The 19,988-nt window shown below is 45.1% G+C and overlaps 1 protein-coding gene across 2 annotated transcripts in view; it reads right to left on the bottom strand.

Moving 5' to 3' along the window:
• The window catches only part of KCNJ6 (potassium inwardly rectifying channel subfamily J member 6), a 281,504-nt gene that overhangs the window by 202,241 nt on the left and 59,275 nt on the right, over window positions 1-19,988 (bottom strand). For both annotated transcript variants that reach the window (XM_045501384.1, XM_045501385.1), the window contains exon 2: window positions 509-560. In XM_045501384.1, coding sequence (XP_045357340.1) covers window positions 509-533 — 25 coding nt within the window. In that variant the 5' untranslated portion in view covers window positions 534-560. The remainder of the gene's footprint in view (window positions 1-508; window positions 561-19,988) is intronic.

Here is a 19,988-nt window from a genome sequence, read left to right as displayed (position 1 = left end):
ACTTACGCGCTTAGAGCCTGATACCACTGATCTGTTCCAAACCTGAATCATTACCAGTTACTTCCACATCAAACACCCCAGTTTTAAGTCCTCGAATCTGAAAATTCGGAAGCACACCGGAAAGGTTTAACAACGACAAGCCATTCTTTCTTTCTTCTCTTTAGATGATGATCCAGCCTATGGAATATCTGCCCATAAAACGTGAGCTGACTGTACCTAAACCTCCGAAAAGCGAGATTGGAATTATGGTGGGTCCCGATCCGCAACACAGACCTACAAACAAAACCCCATACTGGGGTAACAATTTCAGCACAGAGTTCAGTCCCACACAAGATGACTTTCAAGTAAAGCACCGTGTAACAGCAACACAATCCCGTCTACGTGAAATAGACCTCGGGGATCACAAGAATGGACGAGAAAGACCGATAATCTCAAAGCAATGGGGGTTTTGTGTGACTTTGTGGCTTTCCATTTAAAACCAAAAATAAAGAAATTTCCAGTTACTCACTCATGGATTCTGTCAACCTGGCCATCGCTGTAGTTTCTTCTTTGTGCTTTTTCTGGAGATGAGAAGAAAAGACATTCATGTAGAAGACACCTCTGAAATGGGAACTGACACAAAGGATCAGATACAGCTCTCTTTCTTTCTTTTCTTCCTCCTACATTAGAATTTGGTCACCGATGATGAACCGAATTTAAAAATCTCATGTTCTGGCTACTACATAATCAGTCACCGAAAAGAGACTTTTAGGGCATTAAAAAACCTTGCCATTGCTCTTGGAAGGGAGTGTCTGTCACACTGATTTTGGATATATATAATTGGTGATGCACGACCAGTTTTCAAAACCTCTCTGACACTGGATTTTTGACATCCATATGCCAATCTTTGCTTTCTATTTTCTCCTGGTGAAGCTTTTTTGGGTATTTTTGGAGCTGGTATTTTTGCAGTCATTTGATTTCTTTCTTTTTTTTTTTTTTTCTAAAAGCTAAGTCGATTTTACACATTTTTCCTTTGTCTTACTTTTTTGAATTCCTGGGGTCTTTTGAAAGTTATCCCTTTTGATGGGTTTATAACCATATCTATTTTGGGTTGAAACTTTTTGTTTCAGCTGGGATATAGGTTATTACCCACTGAGTTTGCGAGCCAGAATGATACATACATAAATGGAATCTGTCCTAATTGAAAAATTACTTTGAGCTGTTAAGAATAATGGTCATCTCTACTGTAAAGTTCTCTTCAGTTTTTTCAGATTTCTTGAATTTCCTTGGGTTCTTAACATGTGCAGTAACTGAAACATTGGCCATTGTTTTCCTTTTTTGTAGCCTGACTCTTTTCCTGAGTATGAAACGAATACATGCTCATGATTGAAGAACTCCAAAAATACTGAAAAATTATAAATCAGAAAATACAGTTCTCCCCCAAATCACCCCCTCCAGAGGAAAATCACTGTTTACACTTTGGTGAAAACCTTTTTATTCCCATTTCTGTACCTGTGAAAATACGCAGATATGGAAATGTAATTCCTTTTTTATAGATATAAATATCTACACTATCCGTACAACATCGTCAGCTGCTTTTTCCCTTAACACCACATCCCACATCCTTCTAGGTCAGTGCGGTAGACTACAGCACATTGTTAAAAGACTGTATAGCATTCATCGTGGATGAAGGCACAGTGATTTCTTCAAGCAGATTCCATTTAATTTGCTCACAAGTTTCCACTATTTTATAAAATGCTGTGATGAGCATCCCTGAACTCACACCTTGGTGCACCTGTCCTGTTAACTACTTAGGACAAATCTTAGGGTTAGAATTGTTCAGGAAGTAGGAGTACTAAGAATTTTGACACATATCAGTTGTCCCCCAAAACGCTGGATCTGGGAGTGGATAAAAGTATTCATTTCTGGGACACCCGGATGGCTGAGTCAGTGAAGCGTCTGACTCCAGTTCAGGTCGTGCTCTCGCGGTTCATGGGTTCGAGCCCCGCGTCAGGCTCTGGGCTGACCGCTCGGAGCCTGGAGCCTGCTTCGGATTCTGTGTCTCCCTCTCTCTCTGCCCCTCCCCCGCTCACATTCTGTCTGTCTGTCTGTCTGTCTGTCTCTCTCTCTCAAAATTACGTGAACATGAATAAAAGATTTTTTAAAGTCTTCATTTCCTTACATTCTTGCCAACCTGCCCATAGCATGAGAACATCTCCCTCCTCAATCTTGGCCAAACTGATAGGCAAAAAGCCAAGTTTCTTGTTATTTTCTTATCGTCCTTATTCCTTCCCTGCCCTTCTGTTTCTGAACAACCACAGCGTTCCTTCACGTGTAATCAGTACATCAGGGACTCTCGGTTTCACGTGGTCTGCCTCTGCCATCAACATGTCGGTTCCTAGAAGCCAACGTGGCATCTATCACTCCCCGTGGCCACGGTAGAGCGCTGAGCAAGTCACAGCTGCTTGGCTAGCGCTTGAGTCGTCGCGGCTCGGGTGCTGGCACGCGGCTCACAGAATGATTATTCACCCTCTTGGCGCCACTCTTCCCAAACTAGAAGAGTCCGCTTTCAGCGTCAACAAACCCCTCTGTACATCGCAAGTACGCGTGATTTTCAGGAGGCCTGAACTCACAGCCACGCGATCGCTGTGCTGCCTCTTCCTTAAACTGACCGTCGCCCTTGAGAACAGAAGGACCCAGGAACTGCGACCCACCCTCCTACCTGCGGGGGCAACTGACCCACGATACGCAGCCTGCCGCGTGGTTGCTGCCCGGATGCGGGAACGGCATGACTATGGAGAGGCTAAGGGTGTCAACCGGGGCAGGCGAAGAGAAGCTCGTCGCGGCTCACAGGCTCACAGGGATGGGCACAGCGGCTGCTTCAAAGCGGGCCCACTCTAGCGGTTGCTGACAATTTGTGCATGAAAGCAACTCCAAGGTGAGAATTCCATGACGATCATCCGTGACCTGTAGGACAGGTCTTGTTCTGCCTCTGCCTGCTCTGGGTTGACGATCCACGACAACCCTGCGCCTAGCTCTGCTGTCACCCCCCCTGGTGACACGGTGCCTCCTGGTATCCTGGTGTGTGGCCTGCTTTTCCTTCATGCTCTGGCTCCGTGCTCCTAGGACCTCACCCTGGATCACTGCTCACTACAGCTTGGCCCTCCTGCGATGGCCCCAGTGGTGAAAGTCCCCAGAGCACCGGCACCCAGATGCCAGGCATTATATCCTTCTGAGGCCCTGTCAGTTTCGTCCATCTTCCTGTGGGTGGCACCACCTTATTCTTGGGACCCAAGGACCCTGCCACCTTTCGTACCTGGTCCTGCTGGTGGGTCGGCCTTGCAGCTATTTATTTTGAGGGAAGGAGGGAGACACAGAGAGAGAATGAGCAGAGGAGGGGCAGAGAGAGAGGGAGAGAGAGAGAGAGAGAGAGAATCCCCAGCAGGCTCCACACTCAGTGCAGAGCCCTACGCAGGGTTCGATCCCACGACCGTGAGCTCACGGCCTGAGCTGAGATCAAGAGTCAGAAGCTCAACAGACTGAGCCACCCAGGCACCCCACCCCCTTGCAGCTATTTTCATTCAGATGTGTTGGATGTCCCAGTCCTGGGGAAACCAAACACTGCCTGCATCAGCATTTTTCTCCTCCCTGTAGTCGAATGGAAACTTCTGACACCAAGGGGGGGAGGGGACCTTAGAAACCCTAAATTTAGCTCTCTCAGTTTGACTCATCCATATCATAACTTATGCTGGGAATCATGGCATCTGTTTCCGTGTTCAGTGGTTCAGCCGTTCTATGGGCTGTCTTCAAACTCCTGTCCCGCCCGCATTATCGTCAGAGGGCAGAGGGTTGCACCTGCAACCCCGCTGAAGCACTGACATCCCACTCTCGGCCCCCAGCAAATCCTCCACCTCGTCTCAAGCTCAGAGTTTCCTCCAAAGCAAACGTTCTGATTACCAGCCTTACCACACTGGAGAGAGATTTAGAATTACGGCGCAGGAAAGCTGGAAGAGATTCTTTAAGAGATCGTCGAGTCCAACCCTGCGGGGACACAGTCGAGGAAACGGAAGCCCCTGCCCAGAGCGGAGGTGCCACCGTGCGGGTCTCTTCTCCTGGTCGACAGCCTCCGCTCCCCCGGAAATGGGAAAGGCCACCGCCTGCGGGGATACCGAGACAAGAGTCCTCACCCGGCGACCTCGGTGTCACGTTGGGGTTTGCGGCGTTTGTCTTCTCTGTGTCCCACAACAATATCCCTGATTGTCTACAGACGGCTGGTGACCGGCTCTGACCTCTCCGTTGGGCTTCTGTTAGGTCCTGGACGACTCTACCCAGATGCTCAATGGATGTTCCAGAGCAACCTGCCAAAGCTCCTCTGTCCCTCACACACTTCCGCCAGCCCTCCTACCCGGGCTTCTTTGTCCATTTTCTGCCTTCAGTTTATAGCATCACCACCCACGTTGCGCCTAAGCCAGAAGTCTGAGAACACACCTCCCTCTCCTTCTTCCACACCCCCAATAGTTCACATGTCTTCAATCTAACCCCCCTTGGCTGCTACCTTTTAAAGGGACCATTAATGTTGCTTCCACCTGCCTCGGGTCACACCTCAACACCGAAGGGCTTATCCTGCAGCAGCCCCGGGGATCTATCTAAAATGCAGGCTTGACCCAGGAACGCCCAGCTCGAAATCTCTCAGACTTGTCTGGCAAGTAAGCAGTCAATCCTGGCCTTTCAGCCAGGGTCGCCTGGCGGGGATGGTTCTGTCCTCCACGCTCACTCTCTTGTTGTAGCTACTTTCCTTCCCTGGCCATCGCTGTTCCTTCTGCCTGGACACCCCAGTTTCCATTTCCTCTTTGTGCGCCCAAATTTACCCCCAAGAGCTCCACTGGACACAAGTAGATGTGTGCATTTCCGCCCCCCCCCCATTCTACTGACCATGTTTCCTGACTTTTACTTCTATGCCTGTTCATGCTCCAATGCATCCTTGTATCACACTGCATCATTTGTGATGGGGGTAAGAGATTCCAGAACCTTTGGGAAAGTCAAGTCCCGCCTCTCCGTAGCCTCATCTGAAGGCTCCCACCAGTGCCGCTGTCACGGCCAGGACGCACGCCTGGGAGACCAGAAGTCTCTGTTACTGAAAAGCCCTGTGGTCCTGAGCAAGTCATTTTATTTTTCTTGGCCAGCATCCTGGGTTTTCTCTTTACAGGCTGGTCGGTTGTTCGCTAAGGTGCCCCCAGGACGAGGGAGCCATGTGAAGAGGATGTCTATAAGTGCTTAGCTTGGGAGAGGGTGTGAGTATTGGTAATATTTTAAGACTTAAAAAACAGATGTGTTTGCTTTAAGAATTTTCCTTACGAAATATCTTTCTTCCGGGAAGCAAGAGTTTTGATACTGGGGATGAAGAACAGGTTTACCCCTTGTAAAATGAAAAGAAAACCAGAAATGCAGGCATCTGTATTTTGGCCTGAAATTTTATTGTTCTTATTTACTGTGTCTGTTGTGCTTGCATATTCTTATCACTTTGAAAGAGAGAGAGAGAGAGAGAGAGAGCGTGAGAAGTACAGAAGGTGGAGAGTCCGGAACGAACCTAGGTCTAGAAAGCTGTTGGCCTTGGCTTTGCCATTTCTTAGCCAGTTCCCATGAGCTTCTGGGAGCTTCAGTTTGCTCATCTGTAAAGTGGGATAGATAGTGTCTCTCTGTGTTTCCTCGCTCACAAGCCCGTTGTGAGAAAAATGAGAAAATGTGTGTTAATACACTCATGGATTATATCCCTGTGTGTGAGTGTGTGCGTGTAATCATTATTCCTTTTGGCTACCATGTGAGGGCTGAGGGTTATGGTCTGTTCTTGCTATTTGAGGGCGAATAGTGTCAGTGGCTTGTGGCCACGCACCTCACATCCCCATTTCCAGAACCTTCCACCAGAATACAAGGTTCCTCTTGGAAAAGCTGAATTCTTTTGCTTTGGGAGCCACTCTACTTACAATTGTGTTGTCATGCATTTAATGGAATAACAGAAACACTTAAAGTTGCGAGGAATCATGATGACGTGTTGAAGCAAAACATGCCCACAGATACTTGAAAAAAATTCTGTCTGTTGTGTTGAAATCACGTCAAACTCCTCAGGTAGAATATAGGCCCTCAGGGATAGTGGGGATTTAGTTTTCTTATTGTTTGTGTTCTTTATGCTATACCTGGGGATGTAAATAAAAGCTCAACAGTTTTATTGGTGTGTGTGCGTGTGTGTGTGTGTGTGTGTATGTGTGAGAGAGAGATTTATGCCCACACTCCTGTTTCAGCTGAGGACTGCGTAGCTTTCTGCTGGGACCATGCCAGAGATATACTTCTCTCTGTCTGACATGACAGAGAGGTTTTTAATGAGGGCAATTATAACGGAGTCTAACTGTAGCTCAAAGCTAAGCCTAAGAAACTGTGTGTGTGTGTGTGTGTGTGTGTGTGTGTGTGCACGCGCATGGGGGCGTGGAGGGAGGCAGAGAGAGTCATATGGGCAAAGCTTTTGGAGAAGGTGGAAAGGGGCTCTTCTGCCCATGCCAGGGGCTCCCTGGCACCCCGGGCAAAGACCCGTGTCTTCAGTGGTGCTAACTGCCTCTCCTTCTGCTCCCCAGAAACCGAGCCCTTATGGATGAGGGGGAAAACTCATCATAGTTGATATATTTCAAACCAGTCATATTTACATCTTGGGTATTTTTATCTCTCTAAAATATGTCCTTCTATTCGTCACCAAACTGTGATTTTTTTTTTCAAGTTACAACTGTTTGAAGGAACATTTATATCAAGGGGGAAATCATAATGCTATTTTATGAACTTGTGTCCTCAACTGGACCTCACCTCCAGGTGAAAGCTGAGGCCCTCCAATCTCCCATCTTGTTCTCAGGGTTTTCTACAAATGCGCCGGCTGTGGTCTCCAGCCTCAACGTCCCTCCCCCCTCTTTCCCGACAGGATGCCACTGCAGGTCATGGGGGGGGGGCTGATCTAAAAGGAAAATACCACATCCTCAAACAGCCAATCAAATGAGTGCCCTTATAAATGGTACCGTATATATTGTCTTGAGTAGCCACTAAAATATAAAGGCGGAGGATGTAAGAACCACACATCAGCTTTTTGTCAGCCTGCAAGCATGGTTTGGGGCAATAAAAATCGTAACCCCTAACGTTTCTTTCCCACTTAGTATCTAGCCTGGCGGCGTGGAGAGCGCATCGCTGGACCATCCCACTGGATTCTCACGATGGCCCCACGAAATGGGCACTGGCGTCCACACTTTGCTGATGGGGAGGTTGAGGCACGGCGAGGTTGAGCAAATTTCCCCGGGCCGCACAGCTGGTAGAGCAGCAGAGACGGGTGTCAAGCCCCAGAAGTCTCCCTTCTGCACCTGCCTTTTTCCCCTTGGGGTCGCCTGCGTCCCTAAGAACTAGTGACCGGGAACCGTGTCCCCAGGAACTAGTCTCCCAGAGCTAGCTTTGCCAGAGGCAAAGCTGCCAGAGCTGGGGCCCGTGGTAAGGATTCAGGTCCAACATCCTCCCTAGACTCACCCGTTGCTTAAACATGGACTGCTTTCCACAAGGTGGGCACCAGATAGAACAGGAGGGAGACGCACGTAAGGAAGGCTCTGTATCTGCCTTCAGGGAGCCTCCAGCTTAGTTCAGGAGAAAAGACGTGCATATACACCAGCCGTAGTACATGGTATTGAGGGGAAGAGGGTTCCAAGGACATCAAAGGGAAGAGGGCGTAGGGAGGGAAAGGGGGGGGGAGGAGGGAGAGAGAACAGAGAGGGGAGAGAAGGAAAGGGAGAAAAGAGAGAGACAGACAGACAGACAGAATGAAGTTCTAACCCACGGGACCAGAACGGGCTCACAGAGGAAGGGCTGCGATGTGTCAAGAAGAAAGGAAGAATCATGAGGGAAGGGGAACAGCGAGGCAGAGGATCTTAGGTGGAGACACAGCACAAGGAAACGTGGGGGGACCCGGTGCCTGTGTAGCAGGTGCCTCGTGTGGCAAAACACGAGAAGACGATACGGGGCTGACGTTGAAAATCAGGGTGCGCGCCGTGGAGGGCTATGGTGCTGGGTGCCGTGATGCCAGGCTGAGTCGCTCAGGGGGGGAGATTTCGGCTGGGGCTGGGGCGGTGCTTGAAGCTGTGAGGGGAGGACGGGGGCCAAGGTCTGAACCTCCAAGAGCACCTTGGGGAAACAGTGCATGCTCTTTCCTGGAAACCAAGGTGCGAGGGGTTTGAAGAATTAAGAACTTGCCCATCAGAATGTGATATAATTTTACCTAGATAGTATTCCTCCTTGATTCATTCAGTCAAGGCTCCTACAGTGATCTCCAGTTTTCATGGTTTGGGCTGAAAAACCCGGAGGGGACTGTTTGAAGGAGGGCCATGCAGGATGTCCTTGGGGATACAGCCTCCTTTGCACAAGGTGGGGAGGGCCACTGCCCCACCCAGACACCCTTTCTAAGGTCCCTTCTGTATAGGTCACCCTGCTGGGTTCCCGATGAGAACATCACCGTGGCCATGTTGACCAGACCGGCGATGGCCCTAATGCACTGAGGTAGGAGAATGTCATAAAAAAATGAAATCAAACTCAAGGTCGTGCTTGTACTAAATCCCCTTGATTCACCTGGGCTTCAGGATGAGGGCTCAGGTTGGAAGAAGGGGTTTGGAGGACGTCCTTTGCTGCCTCCTGGGAAGCATGGACTTCAGGGACTTCTGAAGGTTGAAGGGCTAACAGTTGGGAAACTGGCGGACCCTCCAGGTGCGGAACACCCCCAACCCCACCTCTGCCTGCGTCCTCCCAGGCTTGAAATTCTGTGGGCCAACCTCTAGACTCCCAGCACCAACATCCCAGCAACGTTTCCTGAATGCCCAGTGTGGTTGGTTTCTTTGAATAGGATGAGTGACTCATTCCTCCTTTCCTAGAGCTCCTGGAAATATCATAAAATGTAGGACAAGCATTATCCCCAAAGTCATACCAAGAAGTTCCTTTTAAAGAAGATACCGAGCCAGGCTGCAGAAGGGCACAGAGGATTTCTAGGCAGCGGAAGTCGGCAGAGCCTGTAGCCGGCAGCCATCGGGGGACTTTTTCCCAGGCAAGTACTCCTGCTTCTAGGAGGCGTCTCTGCCGGGGTCAGCCCCAGACTCCCCAGGACTCAACTGCCAAGGGCTGCGTCTCGGAAGCAGCAGGGACTCTTCTGTCCGTCTCTCATCACCCAATCCGTTGCTTCTCTTCTGGGTCAGCAGCTCTCAGAAGGTTCGTTTTGCCTCCAGCGCCATCTTGCAGGAAACCTACCCCTCACGGCGGCCACTGCCGCTCCTACCTGCCTTCATCCGAGGCACAAGCTTTGCTAACCCCTCTCTGTTGACCAGAAAGGGTGAGCAGATGCCGCATTCTTTCCTTCCTTTTCCCTTTACTCTTTCCCTTTACTCTCCCGGTTGGTCCACAATCCAAGTTCTGGGCCCGTGGAGTCTCAATGGCCGGTCTGCCCTCCCAGCTCTGTTCCATTCTGTGGTAGGTCAGCACCTTCGCTTCAAAACCTGGCCTCCATGTACTTCTCCAGGAGTGTTTCCCACCCCTCCTCGCTTCTAAACTATCCTCCAGCCAAAGGAGCCCCTTTAGGGACCTGAACACATCGCATGGGCTCACCCCTCCTCCTGCTTTCTCTGCCTGCACAATTACCCCCTATTCGTCATTGAGGACTTTGGCACAGGTGTGTTTGACATTGTCTTGACATTGTCCCCGACGATCCCTTTCCTAGTGTCCGCTCTCAGCACCCCAGCACCTGCACATGCTTCTGTCACAGGACTTCTCATTTCTGGACCCGCGGCTGTCAAAACAGGGCACCTCAGAAGCAATACTCATGACAACGTCAGGAACAGCTGGAAAGCAAAAAAAGGATGACTCCCTTTGTTTCCAAAGAAGAAAAAATAAAATCCCGAAGGAAAACTAAAATACGAGTAGGATGAATAGGGTTTGTTTCCTTGTGTTGTCAGGAGTTTCTGGACATGGATGGCTGACTGATGATTTGTACAGAACATTCCAAAAGGGTTTCTGCTCCGGGATGTGGTGCGATGAAAGGACCTATGAAGAGCCATTCCAAAATTGTTTTGGAGACGTGGTCCATTCAAGGAAAAAAAATCCCTTCTGATCCCTTTTATTTGTGATCGTATGGAATTGTTTCTCTTATTTGATCAGAGATGGGCGGAGAGGGTAGCGGTGGCATTCGCGAAGTAGGACAGGACAGTGACATACTAATAATTGGTTAGTTACTTTGACATATACGGGATGTTTAGAAACGAATCAGCTGACCCGGCAGATTGACTTTGTTTTTTTTTTTTTTTTCAACGTTTATTTATTTTTGGGACAGAGAGAGACAGAGCATGAACGGGGGAGGGGCAGAGAGAGAGGGAGACACAGAATCGGAAACAGGCTCCAGGCTCTGAGCCATCAGCCCAGAGCCCGACGCGGGGCTCGAACTCACGGACCGCGAGATCGTGACCTGGCTGAAGTCGGACGCTCAACCGACTGCGCCACCCAGGCGCCCCAGATTGACTTTGTTTTAAGGAGTCATTCAAGTGGTGGGACTGACATGGTCACTAGAAGGCCTTATGTTTGTCTAACGATGCAACGCTGTATTAAGGAGCCCTGTGCAAAGGTACGTGGCAGGATCTTGGTTACACAAAGAAAGCAATTGCTCGGTGCCCAAGATTTTCTTGCCTCTTAATGTCTTCCTATAGTTTCCAATGGCAGGAATGAGCTAGCTTCCTCCCCCGGGGCTGTGCTCTTCCGTTCCACTTGAGACCATTCGTTAGGTTTCCTTCAAGAACTGGCTGGGTTGTAATGCAAAGGAAGGGAGTCAATGAATCATTCATTCATTCATTCATTCATGGCTCAGGCTTGTGAGGCAATGATATTGCAGAGCTTTTGAGAGGGTTATGATCATGTTTTTTGACAGGAGATTCACCCAATCATTTAAGACGAAGCTGCTCGATATTGGATGACCCACGTGGGGATCCCCCAATCAGATGGGTAACCAGTGGGGTACAATGGCAGCTCCCGCCCAGGCCGGACCAATCTTGGGCACTGTCAGCATCCAGGGAAGTGACACTGTGACACAGCAGAGCCCCCAGGGCCGCTGAGAACCCCCGTTACTGGAATCACCCAGGAAGTCAGCTTGTTGCGTACGCGTGTGAGAAAGAGTACAGGGGACAAGGGATTTGATTCTTCAATCTCTCATCTGTGTCGATAGTTATAAAAGACACTAAGTTGGAGGAGTATTTTTAAAATGTTACTTTGCAAAATTCAATTTCATAACCAAATGTGACATTTACTGGGCTAGAGAATGAGGAACATTTATTGATAGACATCATATCATTTTCTGGTGCTCCTTTTCACATATTTTCAGCTTGAACTTCTGTTTGGGCAGAGGAGGGAAGAGAGCGAAAGTGACTCCTTTATTTGGTATTTTGCAGCTGATTCTCAGCAGTATAGATCTCAGAGAAGAAAGGAAAATAAGAAAACACCACTCCAATCTTCTTCTTCTTCTTCTTTTTTTTTTGTCGTTCTTTGTTTTTTTTCCTTCTTTTTATTTAAAATTTCCCTGACTTCCGCTTCCGGGAAGATGGGAGTGGATGTAGTTTTTCCCCTATTCCCCCCACTAAGTACGGCTAAAACTCCTTGAAGATTATATTTTATATTTTATAACAAACATAAGAAGGCTCAAAAAAAGTGGGGGGAAGAAGGGACACCAGCCAGGGATCTTGGGGTGCTGAGTTTCCTGGTTTTTGCTTTGTTTTGTTCTTATATCTCAGAGTGCCTACTGGAGAAGCCAGCAACTTGGAAATGTCAGCAGGTACAGATAAAAACATCCCAAGGGAAGTCTGCCATCTCTAGCAAAAAGACCAGAAAAAAAGGCAACCTAGAAAGAAAACTTTAAGACCTTAACTCCTCTACTCAAGCCAAACACCACAGAAAATAATTACCAACCCCACCCCTGCCCCTCGAGAGTAGAGGATGAATGGGAAGGCTAGACTTTCACCCTTACTAGGCTGTGACAGGTGCCCCAAACCTCCTGCCGGGGTGGTTTCAGAGGAGACAGAGAAAGAAGCCCAGATTTTCATCCTTACTGAGGGGTAATGGGTCCCCAGAGACTACATGGGACGCCTGGACTTAACCTTCAAATTCAGCAGTAAAGAGGCAGCTTCCCCTTCCCACTGGGGTAGCATTAAAAGGATCCCAGTGTAGGGTCTGCACTTCCTTTCACCACTGAACAATAACAATGCAACTCCTCCAAAGTGTGGCAGAGACCATAGGGGAAGCATAATGAGCTGCCTTATTCCAGCCAGGGTGGTGTCACTGGGAGTCCAGTGGGGAGCCTGAACGCTCGTCCCCACCCACGAGCAACAAGGATCCTCCCCCACCCTGTCAATGGAGACTGACATCCCAATAAGCAATCCCTTAACCCGCCCAAATGGTGTCAGAGGGGCCCTGCCATAAAGAAGCTTTAAATAAGATCTAGAATCTTATAACGTGGCACCCAAAATGTCTAGGTTGCAATAAAAAAAAAATCACTTGTCACAACAGGAGTCAGAAAGCGATCACACCGAATGAGAAAAGAGAAACACTGGCACTGACGTGACACAGATTTTAGAATTATCTGGGAAGGATTTTAGATCAGCCGTCATTCAAAAGTCTCAGCAAAGAAACAGCCAGGCAGCAGCAAAAAATTTTTAGAAGGTATAGAGAAGAACCAAATGGAAAATTTGGAACTAATGATGATAATAACTGAAATGAAAGACTCAGCGAGTAGGCTTAGCAGCAGAGTGGAGAGGACAGAGAAAAGAAACAGCGAACTTGAAGACAGATTAATAGAGATTATCCAATCTGAACAGTAGAGGAAAATAGGATGAAAAAAAAGGAACAGAATCTTAAGAACATGTGGGGCTCCCACAAAATATATAATATTCATGTGGGGCTACAACAAAATATATAATATTCATGTCATAGAGTACCAGGTAGAGAGGAGAATGAGGATGGGACTGAAAAAAGTATTCAAGGGGATAAGGGCTGAAAGAGTCCCAGATTTTACCAGATAGAAAATAACCTACAGATTCAAAAAGCTGAGTGAATCCCATGCAGGATAAACCCAAAGACACATCATAATCAAACTTCTGAGAACTAGAGAAAGTCTTGAGAGCATCCAGCGTAATGACACGTTGCCCCCAGGGAAAAAAGAATTAAAAAAAAAACAGTGGGTTTTTCATCAGAAACCGGGGAGGCCAGAAGGTAAGAACAATTTTTTTTTTTCAGTTACTGAAAGAAAAGAACTGTCAACCTAGAATTCCATATAAGCAAAAGTATCTTTCATGAATTGAGGTGAAATCAAGGCATTTCAGATGAAGGAAAAGACAGAACTCATCAACAGCAGAACCACCCTAAAAGAATAGTGAAAGGAACTTATCTCAACAGAGAGGAAATAATAAAATAAGGATTTGGGGAACATCATAAAGGGAGAAATGATATGGGAAGAACAAATATATAGGTAAATATAGTAGATTTTCCTTTTTCTTTTGAGTTTTCCAAATTATATTGATGGTTGAAAGCAAAATTATAGTATCGTGCAATGTGATTCTCAGTGTAGATAAAGGAACTATTTAAGACAATTATATCATAAATTGGGGAGGGTAAATGGTCACAAAGGGCTCTAAGGTTTCTACACTACCCTGGAATTGGGAAAATGTTGGCACTAGTAGATAAGTTATTAAAGTAATGCTCACAACAACACTGAAAAAGCTAAACAAAGATGCACTGAAAAACATTATAGATAAATCAAAATAGAATTCTAAAAAGTGTTCAAGTAAGCCGCAGAAATTCAGGTAAAAGTAAACAAAGAATCAAAAAAGAGAAAAAAAACCCCAGAAAACAAAGAATAAAACTGCAGGCTTAAGCCTTAAGATATTAATAGTTACACTAAATATAAATGGTCTAAATGCACTAATGCAAAGACAGAGTTTATAAAAAGCAAACTCCACAATCATATGCTGTCTAAAAGAAACTCACCTCAAAGATAATGGCATTGTCACCAGCAGGCCCATACTAAAAGAATGGTTAAAGGAAGCGATCTAAACAAAGAGGAAATGAAAAAGAAAGAATTTTTGAATACCATAAGGGAGAAAGACATGAAAAGAGAAAATATGTAGGCAAATACAATAGACTTTTTATTTCCTATTATAGTATAGGTAGGTTGAAACTAAAAGGATGGAGAAAGATTTACCACACCAATATTGATCAAAAGAAAGCAGGAGTAGCTCTATTATATGCAGTGGACTTCAGAATAAAGAAAATACCAGGGACGGAGAGAATAAAATACACAGCAATTACACAGCAATCCTAAATGTATCCTCGCCAAACAACAGAGATGCAAAATATGTGGAGTAAAAACTGATAGAACTGAAAGGATAAAGAAACAAACTCACAAACCCCGTACAGTTGAAAGCTTCAACACTCCTCTCTCAACAATTGCTGGAACAACTAATGAGAAAATCAGCAAGGATACAGAGGAGCTCTACAACACCATCCACCAGGAGGGTTGGTCAACATTCATAGAAAACTTCACCCAATGACAGCAGAATACACACTCTTTTTGGGTGCCCACAGAAAATACATCAAGATATACTACATCCAGGGCCACACAACAAACCTCAACAAACTTAAAAGAATTGTAATCACACAGATTATGTTGTCTGACCACAACGGAGTCAAACTCCAACACATAAAAAAAATTATTTTTCTGTTTCTTTTTTTTTTTTCTATCCTTTTAATCTTTCCTTCTTTCCCCACTTTGTGCCACCCCCTTCCTACTCAGCCACTCTGGTCTGCCCTCATTCTAAGTGTTGCAGTGAGGATGCAGTTAATGGGAATGTTTTGGAGGGGAATGTGGTTTCCATATCTCAGGGCTTTAAACGAAAGAGAGACTAGGACTTTTCATTCTCATAAGCCTTTCTCTTCGAACCCTCTCTCTCCCTCCTCTTAGAGGATTGCCACGATCCTCACCTTGTTCTGTTCGGACTGTCCCTGGGACCTTCCTATATAAAGACAGAGGCGAGAGGAGGATGGTTGAGATTCTGCGTCTGTGTCGCTGAAAATGGTTTTGCATCATTTGTGCAGTTTAAGCATTTTGTGACCAAAAAAAAAAAAAAAAAAAAAAATTAAATAGAGCAGAAAAAATAGCTTTCCTTATGCCTTATGAGACCTAAAAATTCAACCATAAACTTCCAATTCAAAAGGCAGAAATTGAGAGTGGCTGCATCTGCTGGGGACCCTCTCCCTGCGGACCAGTCGTTGCATAACCATGTGCTGCGTTCATCTGGCTCTCTCATGCTGCTGAGCCACGAAACCTGGTTCTGCTCAAACACAGTGAATCTTTCTCAAGACCACGTATTCCCAGTAATGAGCTTCTCACCGACCATTCAGTGGTTCCTAATTGTTTGACATTTATCCAAAGGAAAGGAAAGACGACTCCTACCATCATTAGTTACAAGTTAGGCTATTGGCCAAGCATGGTCAGGAGCCTTGGTCTCTGACAGGCAGCAGCTGTTCAGGCTCCCCGTCCCAGAGGACAGCAGAAGGCAAGGGGGAGGGAGTGGAGGTAGGATTCAGGGAACTCAAGGCAAAAATTCTTTCCTAAGGCTGGATCCTCCCTGGGACTGGGCGCTGGGGCAGATGGTGTTTGCTTTTTCCATCAGTCAGGGAGCCATGGCCAGAAGCTTGGGCGGTGGGGGTGTCCAAACATCATTTTTCTGAAGTTCTTCAGGCTCCTTGCATTTTAAAATCACATAATTCTGCTTTCTAAATATCAGAGAGGCAATTCTATGCAAAGTGGCATTCACTGGGCCGTATTCCCTAGTGTGGGGGTAGGGACAAAATTACTCTGCTGAAGGCAGCAACCAGCTTAAACATTTTCATTTCCTTCTTCTGGCCTGGACTCTTTCCCCTGGAGATGCTACCATTTTTCTCGCCCTCTCCTTACTCCCTGCTTTTGCTTTTGAACTCAGGGTGATTTTGTGATCTGGCCCTTATGTAGGGAGCCAGATTCTCTGCTCCTGAATCTCTTTCTCTACCTAGATGGGCAAGTCGGCACCAGGTAGACTTCAGACCAGTGTACAAGGTGTCCTTGTTCTCAGGAGATACACACTCAATTATTCGGGGGGTGAAGTATCCTGACATCTACACCTAATTCTCAAATGGTTCAAAAGAGAGAGGCTGTACAGATAAGGCAAATGTGACACATGCTACCAGTTGAGGAATCTAGGTGACGGGTATACGCATGGCCACTGCATTCGTCTTGTAACGCTTCTGTTGATTTGAAATCGTTCAAAATTAGAAAACCGTGCAAAACCAGCACAGTGAGGATAAGCTGCCTCTCTTCAACCTCATGCGGGAACGGCGGTCTTTGCACTGGGGGAGGGGTCTGGCTAGGATGCCGACACAGATAAATCCAATGGTGACTTGATTTCTTTCCATTCCGAGATGCTCCTGCACGGCTCATCAGTCAATACTCTGGATGGAAGTAGTGTTCGGTGGCACCCTAAATGCTTCCCTACATGCACTTTAGATATTTATTGCCCGTGGGCTCTTTTGAAGCCTAGAGATACCTATGCTCCATTGAAGATGTACTAAATTGAAATCTCTGGGTGCAGAAGCAAAGAATAGGTATTTATTTAAATAATTCTCTGTGGAGATACCTAATTTTAAGGTGGTAAGACGAGGGCTTCTCCACCTCCTTTAGAAAATAGTAAAGAGGGGCTTCTGGGCAGCTCAGTTGGTTAAGCATCTGACTCTTGATTTCAGCTCAGGTCATGATCCCAAGGTCATGGGATTGAGTCCCTTGTCAGGGGCCTCCCTCTCTCTCTGCCCCAACCCTGCTTGTGCTCTCTCTCTCTCTAAAACAAAAATAGTAAAGAGACCAAGAAGCATAAAAGGAATCGAGGAATCATCTTTTTTTAAACTAGGAAATGTCTATGATCTCAAAGCAGAGGGATATGCACCATATACAGCAGAAATTGGGCCAGGACGAAGGCAGTCAGTGAAGAAGGAGGTTGATGTTGAATATCCATGGCAGAGCTGACACAGGTTGGCCTTCTCCATCCTGGGGGCACATCCAGGGTGTGAGTGACGTTCAGAACAACAAGATAAAGGCGTAAGATCCGCTCTGAAAGCCCTCGTGGATAGTGTGGGACACCACGGAAGGGCTAGGGGAAGCGGAAGGAAATTAGAAAATGCTGGGATCTGCAAGAAGCCATTTCCCTGTATGGCTCAGTAAAGGAGACACTGTGATGCTTAGCATTTCTGGGGCTGTCAATCTTTGTTAGTTCTAGTGATGTAAGGACTAAACTCTGACAAATCCCACTGTTAGAGCTTCACATGGAGCCAGAGAGACTCCCTGCTGACTTGCAGTGCTGTTTTGGCTGCTGTCAAGACCATCCTTTCAGAGACAGCTGATCCAGGAAGGAAGGACTCCTCTCATTCATTAAGAATGAGCAGGGACGTATCCAAAATATTGCAAAAAAAAAAAAACCAAAAAACAAAAAAACCCAAAGCAGAAAACCAAAACCTAAACCAAAACCCAAAGCCTAGAAGCTGTCAAGGAAATACACAAAGAAACATTTTGTGATACAGTGGATGGAAACACAGCAAAATGATTCTCCATGAACTCCGAGAACTAGTGAAAAAAATAACTTCGATATTTCAAGAGCTAAAAGCAGATACTCAGGAGCTGGAGGAGGAAATGATAAAACAACTGAATGAACATAAACCTCATCTAGAAGAAGAAATAAAATGAATATGATAAGAGAAGCAGCATTGGATTTGGCCAAAAGAGAAATGATATCAATGCAAATGCAATCAAAGACATGGGGCCAAACTTGAGAAAATAGAGCAAAAGGAAAAGAAAGTGAACAAACAAAAAGTAAAAAAAAAAAAAAAAAAAGACTGAATAGAACATAATGGACGTGGATTACAGACCAAATTGACTCAACATATAGTATGTATCCTTAGAGAAGAAAATAAATAAATAAATCAGTAGACAAAATATCGAACGGATCATTTAAAAAAATTTTCTGATAAAGCTAAATTCTTAACATTGACAGGAGATACTATATCCTGGAGGAGGAAGGATTCATGGACATTGTTATATATCCTGATATAATTACTGGGCTTTAAAGAAAAAAAGTAATCTGATAGGCATAAAAGCACAAAGCACACACTGAAAAGGGGGTAAAACCAGATTGTCTTGAGACTTCTGCCTGGACACATTCAATGGTAGAAGACATGGAACCCGATCTAAAGTCCTTAGGGAAAGCTGGTGGGACAAAACTCTTTTATACCCAGCCAAATGAACATTCCAACAGAAAGATGCCTGAGAGATATCTCTTAAAGATGCAAGCACTCAAGGAATCTAGTTCTCTCTGAGCCTCTTTGAAGACACCATGAAAACACACCTCAGCCATCTAAGAGAATAAAGGAGAAATAGTGACAAAGGATGCAGTAAATGATGAATCTATTTACATACAGATCTAAGAATAAAACAGTCATGGGAATGATGATTATAGAAAAGAAGAGAGAAGGGAAAACCAAGGCAATGTTAAAATAACATAACTAACAAAATCCAGGTGGTCAAGAGAAAGACATGATGGTAGTAAAAGAGACTTAAGTTCCTTACCTTACAGAGCCAGGAAGATCAGATATGTTTAAAACTAAAAAGGTCATTAGGAAACTATAAGAACGTTATTGAAGGGAATTATTCCTAGATGAACCAGGAACGACAACATAATCAGCCAAAATCAGGTAATGAAAGAGAAGGAGGAAAGGTAGATGAAAATCAAAGAACCTGAATTAAATAAAATTCGTGATGGGGAGGCAATAGATTCTGTCAATAGTATATATTTTAGAAGAACAAAATGAGACCGCTGGTCTGCCAAATTTGCAAATTTCAAAAAACTACCCCCCACACAACAAAGCAAAGCAAACACAGAACATAACATGAAAGGCCAAAAAAAAAAAAAAATACAAATACTTGTAGGATTTTAAGGTTTAATGTAAGTAACAATTCTAAAAATACATATATCTCTAGGTAATTTTTATGGAAAAATCTCCAAGATATGTGGCTAAGCGAAAAAGGTATTTATAAAAGAGAGTATATGGACAGTCTTCTACTTGTGTTTAAGACCGTGTGTGTGTGTGTGTGTGTGTATACATATATATATATATATATATATATATATATGTATGTATATATATATATGTATACACACACACACATATATATGTATATACATGTATACATATGTATATATTAGTGTGTGTATACTCACTCACATATATATGTATACACTACATTTTATGTATGTATATATATATATACATACACACATATATATGTATATATTCTACATTTTTATAGGATATAAAACAATGAACATATAAACACACACACACATGCATGTGGACATATGAATAGATTATCTCTGGACGGATACACAAGAAACTCCTAATAGGAGTTGCCTCGGGGCCAGAAGGCTGGGAACTGGTGTCTAGGGAGGGTTTTCACTATCTGTGATTTTGTACTTTTTATTTTAACTATGGATTTTTATTGCTTTTTTCAAAATATATATAATACTTCAAAAGCTCCACAGGCCACCTGCATCAGGGGCTGAGAAGCCCTGGTTTTTCATTTTAGGGCTTCTGACAACCTGATGGCTGTTTCATTGTATCTCAGTGGTAGGGATGAAGATGATGATTGCCATCTCTGTTTCATGGGGGGTTGTGGCAGACCAGCAAATGGTCTTATTGATTTACTTGTGTCTGACATTTCCTGGTTTCAGTAGATTATAGTCAACTTAAAAAAGGTAAAAAGCAGAATCTCAATCATGAGGTTATAATGTGCTAGGGCTTTGGATTCTCTGTTACAGTTTATATTTGTCTCTTAATGTTAGAGA

Source organism: Leopardus geoffroyi, chromosome C2 (genome assembly GCF_018350155.1).
Source record: "Leopardus geoffroyi isolate Oge1 chromosome C2, O.geoffroyi_Oge1_pat1.0, whole genome shotgun sequence".
NCBI lineage: Eukaryota > Metazoa > Chordata > Mammalia > Carnivora > Felidae > Leopardus > Leopardus geoffroyi.
This window is presented reverse-complemented; position numbering and strand designations above follow the sequence as displayed.